Here is a 22,628-nt window from a genome sequence, read left to right on the forward strand (position 1 = left end):
GTCCTGCTAACAAACTGGCCCTGTGAGACTGGTTTACTTTGGTGCTGGATATCAGAACATTGTTAACATATATGCACAAAACTATTTTTTTTTTTTTTAAAAGTAAACAATTTCAACAAAGCTCTGGTCTAGCTCTTCATTTTTCCAGTTCAGTTGTGCCTTTATTGAGAACTGGTGGCCAAAAGTGCAGTATAGTTGCAAAACGACAGAAGTAAATAACATTGACTCTTGTTTACCTGCCCAGTACTGCCCTCTGAGTATTGCTGGTTATAGATTTGTTGCTGGCATCTCTCCTGTTCCAAGGTTTCACTTATAAGACGTGCCACTTCACTCTGTGTACCTGGTCTCTCTCTCCCAATAAGAAATCTACAGTAACAAACATAAGCATTCAAATGAACATTTTGTATATTTTTTTTATCTGCGGGTATTGGTATGCAGTAACCCAATCCAACTGTTCTATATATTATCCTATCATCTTGTAACTCAGGTGGAATAGGAGGACATGGTGGGTGTATGCATTATTTTTCATATCTGGAAACAGCTTGCAAAGACTGAAAATTCCCTGTCTACAGCCTTTGCAAGCCCTCCCTCCCCTTATAACCCAGATTTTCTGTGGCTGTCCAATAGCAGGCTTTCCAATGCAGCTCAATGAGAAAGCAGATGCTCTGGGCAAGACACTTTTCACACATAAATCCGTAGTTTGAGGGGCGGAGCTAGCGGCGCAGCGGACAGGGCGCCATTTCCAGCAGCTCTGAGCATCGGGGGCGAAAAAACAACCAAAAGACACGAAAATATTCCTCACCGGGGAAAACGAGTGGCAGACACATAATCCCGACACCCAGCTGACTTCACCGATGCCGTTTATGCAGAAATCGGGCACGAAACGCCGCGCAAAAGGTACTGGGGCCTACCACACACGTGAGCAAACCCTTAACAGGGAATTAACATCGTGGCTTGGGGCAAGCGTATACTCCCCCGACGCTGACTTCTACTCACAGGAAGAAATGGGACGGAGGTCCCAGAAACCAGCCCTGAACAACCCCTTACCGCACAGGGACATTAGCAGCATGCTGCAGACTCCCACACAACAACGGAATCATACCGCCGCGGCAGTCTCACCCGAACAGTCGGAGAACGGAGACGGGGACCATAGCGCCGCCCAGGCGGCCACTGACAGCACGACCATACCAATCGCCGGAGAGGCGACCCCGGCCACAAAACAGGACATTCAGACCATGCTGACTGGCCTCCAGCGAAATCTCCAGCTCATGTGGCAGGCGGATTTAAAAGGACTGGCAACCGAAGTACAAGCGGTATCAGCCCGTACCCACGCTACAGAGCAGGAGGTGCAAGTGCTGCGCCAAGACCTCACATCCTTAAAAGCCACAGTCACTCAGCTGCAAAATGCACAAGCCAATGTCAATAGACAATTGAATGTCATGGAAGACAGAGGCAAACGAAAAAATATAAAAATTAGGGGGGTCCCAGAAGAGGTTCCGCTGGACGAATTGCCCCACTACATAAGACGCCTAGTAGCCTCCCTCCTGCCAAATAAGCAAACCAAACACTTCACATTCGATGGCGTGTATCGCATCGCCAAACCGCGACTAGCACCACAAGCAGCCCCACGAGATGTTATAAATGAGATGTCAGTCCCTCACGGACAAAATAGCTCTGATGACAGCAGTCAGAGGGAAAACACCGTATGACTTCGAGGCACATCGGCTTACTTTTTTCCAGGACTTAAGTAGAGATACCCTGTTGTGGCGGAAGAGCCTACAGCCTGTCACGTCCACCCTCCAGACAGCAGGCATAACATACCGATGGGCGACCCCAAGAACACTATGGGTGACCAAAGGCAACAACCACTACAAGATTTCCCTCCCTGGGAGATGCTCCAGCACTAATGGCCACACTGGGGCTGCCTAACGTCACCGTGGACACTCCTGCTGAACACATTGAGACTGTGCCATGAAACTACGGGCGATTACATACCTAAATTTCAGCTAAAAGGGAGCTTAGCTTCAGAATGCTCTCAAACTGCTTTACCAGTTACTTTATTTGGAATTATTATTTGATGTTATATTATAATGTTTTTAGCCTAGACCCCAACTTGCCAGATGGCCTAGGCCAACACGCCCCGTAAGGACGAGGCGAACACCCAATACGCTGAGCCGACCTGTCCCCCTCCCCCCCTAATGCCCTGGGGTTACAGGGCATAGTAATCACTGGAGCTCTTGCCTTATTTAAAAACATAGCCACAACTTTTATCAGCTGACACTATTGGCTCAGACCTAGGGACACCCAGTAGACCAAGCTCCGTTATACGACTCGACTACACAGCGACAAACCATGGACACCCAGCCCATTCATAGACGCCAAACCTAACAGACAGACTACCCTGACACAGGCTGGGAGCCCATAAGCCAATCCTCTATGCCAATGTCAAGCAACTACCCACCACCGTCACTAGTGGCACAGACGAAACATGCGCTACGACCGACCAGCCCAGTATTCTTCCCCCCGAATCCCCCCCCCCAAAAAATAAAAAAGTGCAGATTACACTTCAACCCGACGTACAGGATACCTGTTATACAAAGGTGGCTTAGACATGTGTTAAGGTGGCAGATTTATCTTTATATTAAGATCGTATTATTAATTAGCATGTTATATGATGGGATTATTACTACTTATAAAAATGATGCTAAAACTGCCAGTGTTACGAACTTGTACAAAATGTTATAATTATGCCTGCATAAGCTGTTGGGGCTAAGGAGGCAACGTTGTTTAATATTGCACAATGAAAATAAAGAATTAAAAAAAAAAAAAAAAATCCGTAGTTTGGACTGCTCTTTGGGACCACAGCACTATTTGTATGAGGGAAATACACAGCATTGTAGGCCCTTCCTGGGTACAATGAGGTCCTAGTGTTGCTATTAGAGTAGGACCTGCCAAAGATAAGGTACTTTGACGTTGTGGCAGGCCTATGCAATGTATGATCATATAATGTAACTAAACCCCCATTATTTTTGCCTAGATTAGGTGTTTTTTAAAAAAAAAACTTAAAAAAAAAAAAAAACTAATAAAATCTGTCAACATTGAAGTTGCGGTTTAGTAGATAGTTGAGTGCGCTGAATCTTGTGTATTGTATAATTTGGCCCCCAGTTGCACCCCATTAATGCATGTTCAGGTGAGTGCAGCCTCCCCCCGTCCTACATTCATGTTTGTTTGAAGCATGGGTCCTTCTGATAAGTTTATAATACCAATGTGATTTTTTTTTTTTTTTTTTTTTTAATGTACATGTTATACATGTGGGAGAATTTTGGCAATTTATCTCCGCTTCGATTTGACACGGTCAGCTTTAAATTGTTTAGGGAATGACAGTGATCGTAAAAAGGCTTGATGCCCAGTAACATAGACCATACATTTATTCAAATTGAAATGTAGTAACTGAATTCAACAGGGAATGAGAATAGTCTGCCAACAGCAACAAATGTGTTCCAGGACTTGCCCTGTTTATGCACTATAGAATTGTAATAATTAGTATATAATTTATATATAAATCTAATAGATAAACAAGCAGCAAGTTTTGGAGGCACACAATCTGTATAACAAAAAAATATGTTTTACTAGTAGAAAAATAGCACGATCAGACACAAACATGACAGTACTTTATACACAATATAATTCCAAGTCACAGAGTGCTAGATATATAGATTTAAAATTTTAATACTCACCCAAAGCACACCTTTTAGACTAGTTTTTGGCCACGATTACCCCCCCTAACAGAACACACTTGTGAAACACATAGAAAATATAACATTTTGTTTACCCACCTGACTGTACCTTTGGTGTTTTTCAGTACTGTGGCAGCAAAAAATTGAGTAACTCCTACTAAGCTTGTACCATCAACCTCGACTATCTGGTCATTGACTTGAATACTGCAAATTAAGAGTGAATAAAATTAAATAACCTAGGATTGAAAAAAAAAAAAAAATCTGAAATATATTTCTATTTCAAAACATACTGCTCTTTCAGCCAAATAATCCAGACAGTAAGTTTGTTCTAAACTGCAAAATATTGGTTTAATCATTAACACAGACTTTAGATCTAGATGATGAAAGAACTATTTACAAAGAAAAAACGTACCGTGTGGTTCTTCATTGGTCAGAATAAATACATTTTATAATAAATACATTGTGAATAAAATGATAGCAATTGCATTACTGCTATCAGCTTATACAGTAGTGCAACTCATACCTAATGAGAAGAAAAGTATCTGAAATATTCCCAAAAACTCCTTATATGGTACTTAAATAAAAGTGCTACACTTACTGTATATTTGTTTTTTCCCACAGCATTGAGTGGAAAGGCAGTGAAATTATTTGCAGCCTGTTCTTCTATGCCAGATAGAAATTATTTTATATTTAGATTAGATTTACTGTATACATTTCCCTACACTGTAAAGCTTCTTTATATCATATTTACAAATGTCTTTGATATCATGTCATATTTAAAACAATCATCTTGGACATCAGGATGTATTAATCTATACTTCTTGATACTCTACATACGAGATGCACCAGTTAATCTGGCCTTACATACCATGCACACAGAATGTGTTTATAGTGCTTTATAAAAAATAAAAAAAATAAAAATAAATAAACTATTTTAATTATTGATGAACTACACTGGGGGCATAACATGACAAACCATATTCTGCAAATGTCTTCCCTTACCATAGAGGTCAAGGAGAATGTAATTTTTATAGAAAAGGAGAGGTGTTTCCACAGGAGACATTCCAACTGCATATTTATAAAAGTTAACAAAATTATCTTCTCTTCTCACTAGATCAACTGATACAGAACAATGTCTTCAAATGTGTCAATGAACTTGGTGGCAGACTGGTTTGGTAGAATTCTGAGTACATTCATATTGTAACTAGTCGGTGGTTATGTCTTAAACCACCAAAGGTCAAAGCAGTTTTCAATATTCAATGTTGCTCTCTCAACCATAAAAGCAAAAAGATACACAATTATCATGTCTAGACTGAAGGATGAGTAACACCACTTCCCCTTCAATGAAAATATGGAGTGATATTTACCTTAGATACAATAGACAGAGAAAACAAAACAGATCAAAACAAAAAGTCAAAGGGAAAAATATTCTAAATACCATGAACACATGTAAGAACTAAAATACTAAGCACAGAGGTTTCTTGCATTGTTTGCCCACTTACCGGCCATCTCTCTGAGCTGCTCCACCTTCAGTAATTGTTTTCACAAAGATTCCCAACTTCTCCAAACCCTGGTCAGCCCCGACCCCCATTCCAATGATACTAATACCAAGTCCACTATCACCTGAATACAGAAAATTTGGTGAGGGGAAACAAAACAAAACAAAATGATTCTTGTAAATCAGTGTGATCTCATAAGTCAGGAAAGAGTTCAGGATACAGTATGTCAAACGTTTCATATCCTCATTGATACACAAATGGATAATTTCCAGATTCTAGAAAGTTGGTAGCCCCAAGTAATTGTTTTTGATAATGGTTTAAAAGTTTAAAATGTACATAGTGTACATATGAGCACTTACTAAGGATAATCAGGGCCAGCTCGTCCATAGACCACTGTGGAACCATGGCTCCAGGCGGCACGACAGGGGCAGCATTTTGCCGCCCGTCATCTAAAATAGGAGTTCCCAACCCTTGGCCTGCACCGCCCCGGGTTGGGAACCTATGTAAAGGTCTATTGGGTGATCCATGCCTGTAGGGCCACCCGATGGACATGTGCAATGAGGGGTCAGGTTGTGCGCTGCAGCGCTTTCACAGCGCGACCGGGCCCCTACTTTCCACAGGGAGAGCTGTGAGGAAGTGACAGTCTCTCATTTCCTCTCAGGTCTCACACACAGACACACACAGACACACACACACACACACACACACACAGACACAGACCGAGCCGCGCGGGAGGAGGGAGCAGTGAGGACGGGGTCGGGCCAGGAGAGAAGGAAACCGCTGGGTGGCGTAATTTTTTTTTATGTGCGTGCGCATCTGACTGTGCGCGCATCTGTCTGCATGCGCTTGTGTAGTGTGCGCATAGCGAGCGCGCACGTGTGTGTGCGTCAATATCTGCATGTGTCCTATTGGGAAAGGAAAACCTACCCTTTTCAATCTCCACAGGGAAAACATCCATTTTTTCCACTCTTTTCTCCAGTTCATACTCTGCGGAGGCTGCAACTGGATCCACCTCTTCATTACGTCTGTCATAATCTTCATTTGAGAATGTAGTGAACACCTTGAAATAATGAGAGATATAAAAATTAAGCTTTAAAACGGTGGGTGATGACGGTTGTCAAATAAGTAACATTTTGCTTCTCATTCAAAGGCTAGGTTCTCTTTAAAACATACATCTGCAAAAACTATCGTAAAATTACTTTAGTAGGTTCAATTAGGAAGACCGGCGCACAGCACCTCACCTTTTAACAGTACAGCATTTCGGGAAACTAACCACACCATCGAGTAATAACATAATGCTGCAACACCAATTTCTTGTGCGAGTCACGTTTTATTCCAGCATTCAAAGTGGATGTGGCAATGTTTTGACAATATTTAAATATTTCTGTGCATTGCGATACAGAACGATTTGATACACAATAAAACATTCCAAGATGTTAGCATGCAGATTCCCCTTTTCAAATAGCAGATTATCTTAAAAAATATATTTTGATAAAGAATATGGTCAGTCAACCTGCTGGGTGAATGTTTAAGCATTCTTTAAATGTATGAACCTATTTGACCAGGCCTGCTGGGTTACATAGTTACATAGTTAGATAGCTGAAAAGAGACTTGCGTCCATCAAGTTCAGCCTTCCTCACACCTGTTTTTTGCTGTTGATCCAAAAGAAAAGAAAAAAACCCAGTTTGAAGCACAATTTTGCAACAAGCTAGGACAAAAAATTCCTTCTTGACCCCAGAATGGCAGTCAGATTTATCCTTGAATCAAGCAGTTATTACCCTACATTGAAAGATTATATCCTTGAATATTCTGTCTTTGCAAGTATGCATCTAGTAGCTGTTTGAACATCTGTATGGACTCTGATAAAACCACTTCTTCAGGCAGAGAATTCCACATCCTGATTGTTCTTACAGTAAAAAAACCTTTCCTTTGCCTTAGACGAAATCTTCTTTCTTCCAGTCTAAACGCATGGCCTCGTGTCCTATGTAAAGTCCGGTTTGTGAATAGATTTCCACACAATGGTTTGAATTGGCCCCGAATATATTTGTATAATGTTATCATATCCCCTCTCAGGCGACGTTTTTCTAAACTAAATAGGTTTAAATTTGTTAACCTTTCTTCATAGCTGATATGTTCCATTCCTTTTATTAATTTTGTAGCCCGCCTCTGCACTTTTTCTAGTGCCATGATATCCTTCTTTAGAACAGGTGCCCAAAATTGCACAGCATATTCAATATGTGGTCTTACCAGTGATTTATAGAGAGGCAAAATGATATTCTCGTCCCGAGAATGAATGCCCTTTTTCATGCATGACAATACCTTACTGGCCTTGGCCACTGCTGATTGACATTGCACATTGTTGCATAGTTTGTTGTCTATAACAATTCCCAAGTCCTTTTCGTGTGTTGTTATCCCTAATTCGCTTCCATTAAGGGTATACGTTGCTTGTGTATTCTTTACGCCGAAGTGCATAACTTTGCATTTTTCAACATTAAATTTCATCTGCCATTTGAGTGCCCAGGGTTGATATCTTAGATGTAATTCAAGAGACTCACACACTACACTTCATCTGGATTGTGAAGATTGCAGACACACTGCACACACACAGAACTACGAAGAAGAGCTGTAACACTAACTGGTTGTGTAAAAGCAACATTTATATTACCAGCAAAAGCAGACCAGGTAACAATGCAAAATACATAAACACAAATGTTTCTTAAATGCTTATTTTGAACAAATCTTAAAAACACACACAGAACAAAAAACGTTAATGATGCCAGTTTGTGTCAATACTAAAGTTGGCAAACTTCAAGGCTGCAAAAAGCAGAATTTTGTTTGTAGCCCGCCGATCAAGCTTGTTTTCAGATTAAGCTGCTGCTGCTTACAGAAAAGGTTAACAGAAAAAAAAACAAAAAAAAAAATGTGTTCCCTACATTTTTGGATTGTGATCACGTTTAAAATACCTATGCAATATCAACCTCGACCGAATAACAAAGCTGGACAGTGATCAACATCTAACTTGGTGCAACAGTCAATGTAAATGAAATTCTTCACTGTAAAATGTTTGTATAGCATGTGATTTTTCAAGCTGTTCAAATATGATTTATGGGAAATAATTAGAACATGTGTCTCAGCATGTAAAGGAAAACAACGAACAAACTAAATCAGTTTCTTTAACATACTTTCAATAAGCAACATGTTAAGGCAAGACAGAAAAAATGCAGAGACATACTATTTGCTTGGACACAGGTTTTCTGATCAAACAAGCTATCAAGTTAACAGAATGGTCTCTTTTCTAGTCTAGGTCTAGTTGAACAAAAATGTTTATTTTCACAGTGGAACATCAAGTGGAATGCGGAAATCCTGTATTGTTTTGCATGTACCTGCCAGATGTGAATTGGAATGATATATTAAGGTTCTTTTAGCACATACACTGCTGCACAGATTCTCCAGTACAGAGACTAATCATTGCACATATAAAAACATGTTAACCCCCATGCCTCTTATGGTTACATCTCAGATATATACGCTGCAACATGTTGAGTGAACAAAGCTAAATTGTCTATTTCATCAAAAGTCTTGTCATAACATTTAATCCAAACAGAATAGTTTTAGTGTCTGGCGCAGACAGAACACTGAACCAGCATTTCCGGGTACAATAACAACTTAATTGGAAGAAGTTGGTATGGTTTGAGATGTTCCAGGCGCTGGCTTCCCTTCAACCCCAGACTCTTAAGTCCATTCCAGATCAAGGCTTCAGTCAGGAAGCCATGGACTGGGAGCAATGGATAGCCTGAGAGTGTGATCTCCACATTTACAAACATACCTTTTTCACTCCGTTTTGTGAGTGAAGCTTTGGACAGGAATACAAGTGAAGAGGAAGAGCTGATAAGTGCTGGATTGAAGAATTTGTGGTTAAACCATTTATTAATGGTTTAACCCAGAAAGTAAGCTTGCACCTCCTCGCATCATAATGACGTGTCTAATTTCAAAACCCAATTCTAAAATCTTACAAATGTTAAACTTTTTTCTCCACCAACTGTTCATATGCAAACTCCCCATCTCTGATAAAAACAAGAGATAAATCTTTCATGGTTCTGCAAAGGGTGTTATACGGATGTCAGTGAGTCATGGGTATGATTTGGCAGACATACACTGTAGAAGAGATATTGCAAATGACAAAGTTCACAGTAATGCAGTTAAATAAAATCTGGATGTTATTTTTGTGTGTCTGAACAATGCAGACATCTAAAACAAAAAAAAATGTATGAATGTTTTAAAACCAAATTTCTAATTAGACTGCCCAGTCAAGGAAGTAGCGGATCCTATTAGTCAGTCAATCGTAGCCAGCTCTTTAACTGTAAAAGAAGTGCAGACCAGGGTTTGGCAGATTTGCAGCTCAGTACTAAATGCCATTTGGGCATTAACATTGCTGGTTCCTTTTATTCACTAATATCCTGCTGTGATTGCTGAAATTTTAAATTGAGCACCTGAATAAAAATGTATCTTTGCTGTTGCACTCAGATCTATGATCAAAACAAATTTCTTTAAACATTTGAAAGTGAAGGAATTATATAAATCACACATTTGAGGCTCCCTTGCCTTTTCCCATGCTGTAAACTTTGCATTCCTTTTTTCCCCCTATAACCTGGATAATTACACAGCTAGTTTAAACCATAATCACTATAGCCTTCTGTAGTGGTTATGAGGTTAGAATCAAAATGATGCTCTTCCCGAGAAAGTAGACAAATATTTAATAAGAATGATTTGACAACTTACCTGGTGTCCGCTGCAGTCTACTCTTGAGATGTATGCTCTTGCAAGGGACTTTTCTAGCCTCCCAAGAGCCAAGTCCTGCAGTATAGAGCTGGCTCAGTGACTGAGAACATCAGCTGAGTACACTCAGCCAATGATGGCAGGCCTGCATAGTCAAACTTTTCTCAGTGTTTGAGCTTCTGTCTAAAGAGGAGGCGGCAACAAGCTCCCCGCTGACTTTAGGTAAGTTGTCAAACCATTACTAAATAATGACATTAGGGTAAGCAGACCTGTGAGTACTGGAGCCAAAATGTCAATGTGCAATGATGCTTAGGACCTACAATGTCACTGAAACAATCACTTTATGGATGTCAAGGATAGCTTTATAACTGCCTCTTTACATTCCAAGACCTAGATTATTTTATACAAAATAGGCTTATGCATTGCAATTAAAGAGCTGTTTTCCAATTAACTTATATGAGAAAATGCTGTACAATTACAAGGGATACACATATGCCAGCTAAAGGAAGCTAGCTCTATATTGGGAGAAAATACAGACAACCAAGGAACATTTCAATGACAACAAATGTTCCTACATCAGAGGCTTAGACAAGTGACAATTACTTGCAATCTTATCAGAGAAGTATGCAACACGTACAGCATATTTGTATAGGTGTACGGACTTTACCATTATTCGCCTGATATCAACCACAATTTAATTGCCAATGGCCTGGTGAAACTGCACTTAGTCTATTGCAGCTGCCCTAGATAGCTCAAACATGGCTATTATAAATCTGCCCCTTTCTCCATTTGCTGCATATTGTAACCTTAAATGTATTTTAACACTGTCAAACTCAACACGTTTCTCTGCATACCTAAAATGTGCCAGTTCACATCACACTTTCTCTGAAACACAAATTACATGTATGTACTTCCTGTCAAATAAGCATCACGTATTCCAGTAACAGTTTCACATGCTCAGCCTCAAAGAATCCTAGAGGATTTTACAAAACAGAGGAATAAAACACAAGGTGTGACAACAAAAAGCATGCTACCGGGGGGCGGAGCCAAGCAGCAGAGCAGAGAAGTCGCATGGCGCTGAAGCTCCGGCGATTAAAGCCTGATATCACCTTACTTACCTTGTTAAACCCGTCCAAACTAGCTGCAAAACGGGAGACAGGAGAGCCACTATGGGACGAAAGTCCAAAAAACAAACACGATCCGCCGAAACAAAACCTCTGCATCGGAGCTATGTGGAAGCAGGCCCACGGAGCTAATAGGCCCAAGATGGCCGACCACGCGGAGACACACTCCGAAATGTCGGATGACTACTCCCTGGGGGACGACACACCCGACTCACGCGTGTCCACAACGCCCGCAGCCGGGCCTACGAACCCAGATACCGCACCGGTAACGACAGGGGTACTTAAAGCCCTACTAGCGGACTTGCAGTCCACAATTCAAACGGATATGGCCACCCTCCGCGCAGACCTTCACGGCATAACGGGAAGACTGGATGCCATGGAAGGCACCTCTGCAGCGCACACGACCCACCTTGTCTCCATACAGCAGGAGATCGGTGGTCTGCGAAATAAAAATGAGGAATTCGAACGGAGGTATGCCGCCATGGAGGACACACGACGGGCAGCCAATTTAAAGGTCCGGGGAGTGCCGGACGAAATCCCGACGGACAAACTACCGCACCTTGTACGCAGGCTCCTGACGAATCTGCTGTCTCCGAAACAGGCCAAAGCCATATGCCTGGAAAGCAGCTTTAGAGCCACAAAACCGGCCAGAGCCCCAGCAATGGCCTCCCGCGATTTGATAATCAGTTTCCAACAGAGGAAGGATAAAGCGATGCCCATGGCAGCAGTTAAAAACTGTACCCCATACAAATTCGAAGAAATGTCCCTCACATTTTTTGCGGACCTTACTGGCGGCACTTTGGCCTGGAGGAAATCTCTGACACCATTTACCACCCTTCTCAGGCAAAAGAGTATACCGTATAGGTGGCGCTTCAATTGCTCCCTGCTCATCCTGAAGGGGGAGGCTAAGCACAAAATCTACGACCTACAAAGCGCACAAGATTTATTACCCACGCTGGGACTGCCTCGAGATGCTTTGCCCTGCACAGCACCTGCAGAATCTTCCGGACTGCGACACAACTGGGACCCTGAAAGAGTCACCGCCTTTGTACCACGACAGCCCAGACAAGGACCCTCCGACACAGTCGCTACATGAAGGCCTTCAGAAAAGAGGCAGTGGTGACCAACTATTACCGGGACTGTTTTACCGTAAAGATATGATAATATAACACCTCAGTTAATGTTTAATGTTTCACTGCTCCTTTGCATGTACCTATTATTTAGTTCTTATATATACTGTAAGTTCTCTGCTCGACCTGCTAACCTCGTTGGCCGTAGCATATGTCTCAACAGAATACCCCCGTCGACGCTGAACACTTAAGGGAGAACACTCAATAGCTAGCCATATAAAGACGGTCACACACTAGGAATTTCAGCTGCGTACACACAGGCACATCCACTGAGCAACCGATTGTAACAAGCAAGTGCACAACATGCAGCTTTGCCCATTCACCCCTAATATGCACTACCACCTCCAGCGAAAGCAACACTATACGACCAACTTTAACCAACATTAACCACAGAGGCGCAGACTCAGCCACCACGGACGACTCACTCATAGAGACCCATTTACGCCTATACACACGCTAAGTAACACCTAAGACACACAACATCATATAAAAATTGTGCAATGTTCATGACGCCATGTATGCTAATTTACCTGTAAATATGTTAGCACCAGCTGTTGTGGCGGTGCAGACGCAATGTATATTATATGCACGCATAAAATAAAGAATTAAAAAAAAAAGCATGCTACCAACATTTGATAATGGTTGTTGTTATTTTGGCCTGTTGATGAGTCATAGTAATGGATCATTATAACAGTTTGCATTCATAACCTTAAAAAAGTACGTAAAATATGCAGGTTGTAAATCAAGGGAATATAGTGTTCCTAAGCCCTTACTGAAAAATGGCATTTCCTGTCAAAAATCAATCTATATGCAGTATATATTGCAGTAATAAATGTTACACTGAGAACCTTCAAGTGATAATAATAGCAGCCTATTATATAGCCTGTATGTTTATAAAAAAAAAACCTATGTCACGCATTTAATGGTTTCCTGTGTTGGATGAAGTGTTCTCCAAATACTTATTAATCTGTCAGTAAGACTGAAGTGGTCACGCCGTATGTTTATACATTCACTAGATTCTGTTACTATGCATACTGACAGTTTTTTTGCTTGTGTCCAGCAAGAATCCTATACAAGCTCAGGAGGACATCATCTTTATTAAGCTCCTTGAATTGTTCATGGTGCAAGGAGATCCCCATCTTGACATCCTATGGATTTGCTGCAAATGTAGGCATTTCAAAAGTGCGGTTTTACTTTTTTTTTGTTTTGTTTTGTTTTTTATCCGGCTCAATATTTAATATCTCTTCCAGAAGAAATTAAATGTATTTGGTGTCAAAGTCAGCCTAGAACATGCATTAAAAAAACAAAACAGGGGGCGGAGCCTGACTGCAGGAGAGAACAGTCGCATGCACTGATCGCTCCAAGCACCAAACGGAGAAAACACGACTGCAATACCCCCTCATCCCCTCACAAACGACTTAATCGTACCCCAACACCAAATGGGGCGAAAGGGGGAAAAAAACATACCGAATAAGCCTACCTCGGGGCTCACGATTGGGGAGTTATGGAGTCAAGCACGAGGTGCAAGCGGCTCCAGCATCGCGGCACAACATGGCGGCTGTTCGGATTTCTCAGAAGAACTGTCGGAAGACATGGATGAGGAGGACCAGCCGTCTCCCACCGCAACAAGGCAGGTGAAACAAAAAGGCGCAGAAGCGGACTCAGAGCCGGTAACCACGGCGGTGCTGAAAGCACTGCTGGCAGACCTGCAGCAACATATCAACGATGATGTTGCAGCGCTACGCGTGGACCTGAAAGGCTTGACAGGCCGCATTACAATTCTGGAGGGATCCACTCAATCCCACGCACTGAACATAGCCACGCTGCAACAGACTGTGCAGAACCTACAAATGCAAAACCGGCGATATGAGCGTCGCCTTGCGACCCAGGAGGACTCCAGGCGATGGTATAACAAAGATTAGAGGGGTCCCTGAAGAAGTATCAGCAACCGAGCTGCCAAAAGTCACGGGAGACATCTTCTCCGCACTAATGCCGCACAAACAAGGCAAAATTACCCCGGAGGAGGTCTTCAGGGTCCCCAAGCCAACGAGGGCCCCTGCCACCGCCACGAGAGACGTAATAGCGTCCTTCCGAACCGGCAGGGGTAAAACCCCTTTCCACTATGAGACCATGAAACTTACCTTCTTTGCAGACCTGTCCAGCGGCACCCTGGCATGGCGATGGTCACTACGCCCTCTCACCTCTATACTCCAACAACGCAAAATTGAATACCGATGGTGGTCCTCCAGAACCCTGTTAGTACAACAGGGGGCGAACACGCACATGATACGAGACATACAGGAGGCTTCGGCCCTACTGCGGACCCTCGGCCTGCCGCACGACTCGCTCTCCCAGGAGGGACCATTCAATAATGCCACACCGACCCACACATGGAATCCGGCCAAGGTGACCCCATTCATACCACAAGGATCCACGCCGGACTCATTCGCAGTGGTCACCACTTAAGGCCAACACCCGACATCACCCAAAGGGTCCCCGGCTGTCAGGGGAATGCAACAAGCGCCTACCGCGACCACCAACAGTGTACCCTTGTTAGCCGCGGCACTCCGGGACCACAGAATGCGGGAACGGGATCGCAGCTACCACACACCATCGAGCTCCCATAAGACTTTGAATACGGACATTGATACCCAGGCAGCTACCCAGACCCAGAGACTGCATCCTCGGCCGGTAGCACAACCCCGAAGAGACTATGCTCACACGGCCTTCTGGACTATGGGTAAAGGTGCCATTGACACTGCCGAATCCAGTTACCGGTAGTCCAATGAACAGACCAGTCTAGTAGGGCAGATATTATCCAGGCTTAGACTAAGTTATGAGGCTACCTAATTTGACAATACGAATGATGATTAACATCACACACGCCATCTTATATACTTGTTTTGCCATTTAGTTGCCATCTCGTTCACTTTTATGCGCCCTTCGCCAGATCGCTGCACAATACACTAATGTTCCAAGTGCAATATGGGTATATACCCTACACATTGGCCCACCGAACACCCTATATAACAGCCTGTCAATCTCAACATCGAACTCTTGAGGCACATATATCCTACCAAAAGCATGCTGCACTTTAATGGCCTCAAGCGCCACAAGTGACCCTATACTGACGGGTTGCTCTCTGTAAGGGCACGGATGAGCCCTAGTTAACAGTCACTAGCTGTTTACTTACTAACCTAACCTCAGCTATTGTCATGCCTTAACTGTACCTACGAGCACCCAGGGCAGGGTTATGACTGCTGCCTTACTCTCCATAATTAAACACTCAGTAGAGCAAAATACCAAACCGAAGTATTGACTGCGGTTGTGGCCCAGCCTACTGGTACCAAGCAGAACAATGCTGCTTAACCCCTTCAGGACGGGTGACGGACGAGGTAAAATTAACCCCAGATCGCCGCGATCGCGGGGTTAATGGTGCTCCGGTCTGCCTCTGCATTAGAGGCAGACCAGGAGCACCGGATCGGGCTGTCCCAGCACATGTGCCCACTCTGACAACATGTCAGAGCGAGCACATGTGCTGTGTATACTCACCTTCCGCCTCCCTGCACTTCCGGGTTCACTGTGAAGTGCAGGGAGACGGATCAGTGCTGATCCTGCCCCCTGTGTAAAAAAAAATAGTTTTAATAAAATCCCACCCCCCTATACCCATTTTAATACAAAATTAACCCCTTCCCTGCCAATTGATCACTGATTACAGTGATCAATTGGCAGGGATTACATTTTACTGTCATCTGATTTTATTTTTTAACCCCTGAGGGTTAATGATTATTTTTTTTTTTTTTTTAACCCTCAGGGGTTACATTTATTTTATTAATTAATTTAAGAATTTTAAAATTATATATTTAGCTAACTGGGGTGGGTGGAAGTTAGTGGGGAATTTGGAGTTTAAAAAAGTTTTAAAATAAGCTTTAAAAAGTTAAAAATCACTTTAAAAAAAAAAAGTTTTAATAACGTTTTAAAAAAGACCTTTACCCAGTCCAAATAAAAATTAACCCCTTCCCTGCCTTTCGATCACTGCCTACAGCGATCAAAATACAGATCACAGTATTATACTGTGATCTAATTTGTTTTAACCCCTGAGGATTAACTTTTATTTATTTATTAACTCTCAGGGGTTCAATTTATTTAAATATTTTATAATTATATATTTTGCTAGCTGGGGTGGGTGGGAGTTATGGGCAAATGGGGAATTTACGGTTAGTGCTGCTTACTGCTAGGTAGGGGTTAACGGTAAAAAAAAAGCTTAGAAAAATGTTAAATCTGTAAAAAAAAAAGTTAAGAAAGTTTAGAAAGTTTTAAAAAAATAATAAGCAAAACAAAAGTTTTCAAACTAGTTTTAAAAAGTTAAAGTTTAAAAAAGTAAAAAAATACATTACAAAAAACTAGAGAAAAACTGATCCCACGCTAAATAGTATGTGTTTGGGGGGAAGTTTCAATAACCAACCATCTAAGCTACTCCTAAATGGAACATGAACACAGCGTAAAACTTCAAAGTTAGAAAAAAACTGAATGGCTGCGTCTCAAATGTGCCCCTTCAACATTCACATATACCTGGCAAAGGTACATACGGCTGTACTCAGACAACATAGCTGAGCAACATACAAAGTATTTTACAGTCGTAGCACACATAAGGTTTGCAAAATATACTGTGCAAACTCACTGTGTGTCAAAAAGGCAGAAAAAAACGCTTATTACCACTACACTTGGTACAAGCTAGCGGAAAAATGATCCCACGCTAAGGTTCAAAATATGCCTTTTGAAATACCCTGGCATGTGTTCTTTAAGAAATGGTATGCCTTTATGGTGTTGTAATATGTAGCCTGCTCAAGTGCTCCAAAGTGGAACACGGACACATCAAAACTCTCCATGAAAATTCACACTTAAAAACGTAAACTTGTCACGTCTCTTTTACAGCACTGTAACTTCACAAAATATTGCCAAAGACATACAATGGGGGTGTCATTTTACTCAGAAGACTTAGCTGAGCATAATTTGGGAGGTTTGAACTTAGTGGCACATATGAAATATACAAAACGCCCAGCAAAAATGTAATCCGTATGTAAAAAATGCACAAAATTATTTTTTACCACATACTTTGGCATATTTTGGTGAAAAAATGGGGGCATGTTAAGGCACAATATGCACCATATGAGATACCCTGGAGTGTCTACTTTTACAAATGGTAGGCCTGTGTTTTTTTTTTTTCAACAGTCAAACTGTTTTAATACCCCAAATGGAAGCATAGGCTCATTAAATGCGTCTCTCAAAATTCTACTGTGAATACTGAAAAGGACAGGTCTCATATATGGCACTGTAGCTTCACGAAATAGTGCCAAAGACATGCAAAGGGGGTGTCATTTTACTCAGCAGGTGTAACTGAACACAAAATAAAACTTTGTAAAGGAATAGCACATACCAACTTTACAAAATACACATGAGAAGTTCTTTGTTATAAGTTTGTGTGCCAAAAACAAAAAAACCCACAATTTTTCTCCAATATTTAGCAGAGGTTGGCGGTGAAATGACTACGTAGAAAGTGTCAAAACAACCTTAGGTAAATAGCCTGTGATGTCTACTTTATATAAATATATACTTTTGTGTGGCAATTTTGTTTTCTTTTATGGCTATTAAGCTTACAAGACAAACATACCAAATTCTAAAATTGCTCCACATTAAAAGTTTATTTTACTCCTTGTGCTTTGTGACCTGTAACTACCAAAAAAAACCTGAAAATCCCAGACACATTATATATTCTGTAAATCAGAACAACTAAATGAATTTATTTTTAATTGCTTTCTTTAACCTGCACTAATTATGTACACATTATTATTGCAAAAACTGTATTTTTCTGTATTTTTTGGATAATAAATAAGCATATATATTTATATATATATATGTGTGTGTTATATCAAATTAAAGCCATTTCTGTCCTTTAAAAAACAGTATATATAATATATATACTGTAAACAGTATATAATATGTGCAATAAACGAGAGAGATGCAAATTGCAGTTGAACGCAAACAGCAAGAAAATGCAAACATTGCTTGTGTCAGCGTAAGACAAGCTTCTGAAGCTGTGTCCTTAAGGGGTTAAAAGATGTCATAGTTATTGTTGTGATTTGTTTTTATTGGTTTTTGTATGTTTGGTTAACCACTGGCTGGCCGCCTTTACCTGAATGTACTTAAATTCATTTAAATGCCTGTAACGCAGCCTACCCTAGCAACATTAGACCACCATGTTAATTATTGGTGACTCCAATGCCCAGTATCCTACCAGCCACGAGAGTATTCTGCTTTTATCCTAGCACTGGGCCTGGCACCTCAGAACTGCTAGAAACCATCACCCGCTCAACCTGCGCCAGATAAAACTGACCTAAAATAGATACTAGCATTGCATGTTAGACTCTATTTACATTTACATTACCCATTTAAACTATGATTTTTGTTGTTATTATATCTAAGGCCTGGTTACCTCACCATGACGTGACCTACCTAACGCTAACTCTAAGGCACTAATCGTACTCGCCCACATAACCCAAGCCATTACTATAATATAATCTAACTTTGTCCTTCATTATCAAAATATGCGGATAACCTACTGCTCTATCACACTAGTATAGCACTGTTCCTCATGGCACATACTTGTTAAAATCCTACTCGATTATACGCATTTGTCTACCTATTTTTCTTTTTTAATGTTATTATTTTGTTAAACTTGTTAGTAATAATATGTAAAGCCAAATTACAAAAATGTGCATGTTATCTATATACCACATATATGTCGATCACTATATGAAAATCGCGCTTGTGAGAGCTAATGTGGCTGTACAAGCACTGTTGCAATCTCCTATGCACAACAAAAATAAAGAATTTATAAAAAAAAACAAAAAAAAAACGCACATGTATTTTTCATTCCTCAAGGTCCCTAATAACAATGTGCTAGCATAGAAAGCCATTATTTTACATCAATAGTTATGTACAATGTACAGCCTTATGGCCACTAAAAGAGTGGTGTGTAGATTTCATAGAATTTAATAAAGACTAGCTTGTTATAACAGAATTTTACCAACCATGATCTTCAAGGGGTTAATAATTTAATAATCATCCAACTGGGTAGCCTGTTTATCTGAATGTTTTTGTTTAGTTTTCTTAATTCTTACATTATATAATCACTGTTTTACACCAATTTATCGAGCTGTCTAACATATCTGAAGTTTGGCGTATACGATTCCAATTTATCCACGTTACCACTTCCTTACTCACAATGTAGAGCACCCTCCTATATCTGTTTATTTACCAAAGGTTAGGCTTTCACCCAAAGTACAAATAGCTTTGGATGATTTACTAAATTATTTCATAGGCAGTTTTCTATTCTCAAGCAAATATACGCATGAATTCTTTGTTTTCTGCAGTATTATGGATGCACACAACTTCTATGTTTTTTGTACATTTGTAGTGTATAGTATGTATAACATACTAAAAGTAAAAAAAAAAGTGGACAATACTAATACTCATTTTTATTCAGTTATTTCAGCCATAACAACCCACGACCAGTGCATCAAATAGTGCACATAGCCACAATCTCCACAGACTTTTCCAGGGCTGCAACTCTTCTGTGGAACTCCCTTCCCTTCTCCACTCATCCAAAAAAATCATTGAAAACTCACTTCAAGAAAGCATATCAATTAAACTGTTAGCAGGTTTTCATCCCCCACCCTCCATGACTCCTCTCCTGCAACTGTCAAAAATTACCTACTAAGCCCTCAATTAATACTTTTCTAACAACCTACTTTGAACCCCAACTTTTACCCTCTGTGTTACTATACCCCACTATACCCCACTCCCCCTAGAATGTAAGCTCCTGGAGCAGGGCCCTCCACCCCTCTATTCCTGTACGTTCAGTTATCTGGTTACAATTACATGTCTGTTAGTCCACCCATTGTACAGCGCTACAGAATCTGGTGGCGCTATATAAATAATAATAAAAATTAGCAAGGCTTCAAATCTGAAGCCCTATGCAACTAGCCAGACCTTCAAATGTTCCTCTCTAGTCGCTACTATAAGCTGTAGCATACTCACCAGGACTACATTTTTCAAATTTTCACTAAATGGCTAGTGGAAAGTTTAAAGGTCTAGGAGCGATGCATACAGAGTCAGACTACTGTTCAGAGCTCAATGTGTCACGAGTATCAAGATCCCTCCTTTTTATGTCAGTGTTGTCCAATTTCTATCCTAGAGTGTTCCAAGTAATTTTCTATGAGCTGCTTTTTTCCTGATTTTTCCTCCTCACAATAACAAGTCAACCTCTGATACTATTCCAAACTCTTAAACATCCACACAAGAAGTTATGATTATGAGAAAAGGTCAGTAGGAGAGCTACACACAAGTCTAAGAAGATAGTGAACCACATGTTGGCCATAGTTTTGTAAAGCCTGCTGCAATGTAATTGTGGAACAATGAAAAGTGTGATGAATGTGACGGTCTGAGTGACGACTCTGTAATTGGTACTTGTTAGGAGAAAGTCAGCATTTAGTGGGAAATTGATGGCGATCAAACAGTTTTTCAGGATTCATACTAGACCTCTATGTCCAGTGAATGAACACCTCAATTCTAGCGCACCATGACAACGCAGATGATTCCATGCAGATATTTGCAGAAACAGCTAGGAAAATATTTTTTATGTTCAAAGCAACATCTGTGCAGAATATGGTTGGCAAGACTACATGGAGGAACTAGACAGTCCTAAACAACTCTGGGCAATTAGATGTAGCTTAAAAGAACACAAATGTATACCTGACACAATAGTGTTTTTTCTAACGCTGTGCCGGTCTTGCAGCAGCTAACCCTGCCCGGTCTCCATAGCAGAGATAAAATTTGACGATCTCCACTAATCCAATGCTTTGCGATAGGAAAGCACCAAGAGGGTATTGCGCATGCAAAGCAAAACGACACACTGTCCAATCAGCCTTTCCCCATAGAGATGCATTGAATGCAGACACTAAAGGCCAGTGCTGCACACTGTGAAGCAGTGGCTGTAAACACTGCCTTTCCTCTGAAAACTCTGGTTACATGAAAAGGCCTGCATGGACATACTATAGACACAAGAACCACTACATTAAAGGATCACTATAGGGTCAGGAACACAAACATGTATTCCTGACCCTATAGTGCAAAAGCCACCATATAGCCCCCTGGGCCCCTCATGCCTCCATAAATATAGTAAAAATATTACTGTATTCAAGCCTGAAGCTGTAACTCTGCATGCTGTTAGACTCCGAAAAACAAACAGTCTGCTGACATCATTAGAAGTGGTAGCCTGATCCAATCACAATGCATCCCCATAGGATTGGCTGAGACTGACAAAGAGGCAGATCAGGGGCAGAGCCAGCATGATTCAAACACAGCCCTGGCAAATCAGCATCTCATCATAGAGATTAATTAAATCAATGGATCTCTATGAGGAAAGTTCAGTGTCTGCATGCAGAGGGAGGAGACACTGAATGTTTGGATGCATTTTAGGCAGCCATGACCCAGGAAGGATCTCTAACAGCCATCTAATGAGTGGCCAGTGAAGTTATCACTAGGCTGTAATGTAAACACTACATTTTCTCTGAAAAGACAGTGTTTACAGCAAAAAGCCTGATGGTAATGATTCTACTCACCAGAACAAATTCAATAAGCTGTAGTTGTTATGGTGACTATAGTGTCCCTTTAAGTTAAGGTTCTAGTGACTATAGTGTCCCTTTCAAGTCAATGTTCCAATTTGTTTCAGCTAGAGATTGACATTAAAGGGACACTATAGTCACCTGAACAACTTCAGCTTAATGAGGTTGTTCAGATGAGAACTATAGCTCCCTGCAGCCTCTCATGTAAAAACTATTTTCTCAGAAAATACAGTGTTTACATTGAAAGCTAAGAACACCTCCAGTTGCAGAGACTGCCACCAGAGGGACTTCTGCGTTAATGGAGGCATATTATGCCTCCATCCACTCAGATCTGCTGTGCACGAGCATCCTGTGATTTAGTATCTCCTCCCATTGCATGCAGACACTGAACTTTCCTCAGAGATTCATTGATTCAATTCATCTCTATGAGGAGATGCTAATTGGCCAGGGCTGTGTTTGAATCATGCTGGCTCTGCCCCTGATCTGCCTCCTTGTCAGTCTCTTCCTATGGGGAAGCACTGTGATTGGATCAGGCTATCACATGTCAGCAGACTGCTTGTTTTTCCTGAGTCTTACAGCATGCAGTTATACAGCTTCTGGCAAACTGTTTGACAGCAACAGTAAAATTAATCATTTCACACAAAGAGCTGCATTCCAACAGGTTATTGGCGCGATT

At 41.1% G+C, this 22,628-nt stretch overlaps 1 protein-coding gene across 1 annotated transcript in view; it reads right to left on the reverse strand.

Annotated features, from left to right (window-relative positions):
* Positions 1 to 22,628, reverse strand: part of LOC134571467 (neurabin-1-like) — an 80,096-nt gene that overhangs the window by 24,687 nt on the left and 32,781 nt on the right. The window contains exons 3-6 of the mRNA XM_063429731.1: positions 6,164 to 6,296; positions 5,240 to 5,360; positions 3,837 to 3,941; positions 237 to 366 (exon numbers count right to left, since the gene is read on the reverse strand). Coding sequence (XP_063285801.1) covers positions 237 to 366; positions 3,837 to 3,941; positions 5,240 to 5,360; positions 6,164 to 6,296 — 489 coding nt within the window. The remainder of the gene's footprint in view (positions 1 to 236; positions 367 to 3,836; positions 3,942 to 5,239; positions 5,361 to 6,163; positions 6,297 to 22,628) is intronic.

The sequence above is a fragment of the Pelobates fuscus genome, chromosome 8, assembly GCF_036172605.1.
Source record: "Pelobates fuscus isolate aPelFus1 chromosome 8, aPelFus1.pri, whole genome shotgun sequence".
NCBI lineage: Eukaryota > Metazoa > Chordata > Amphibia > Anura > Pelobatidae > Pelobates > Pelobates fuscus.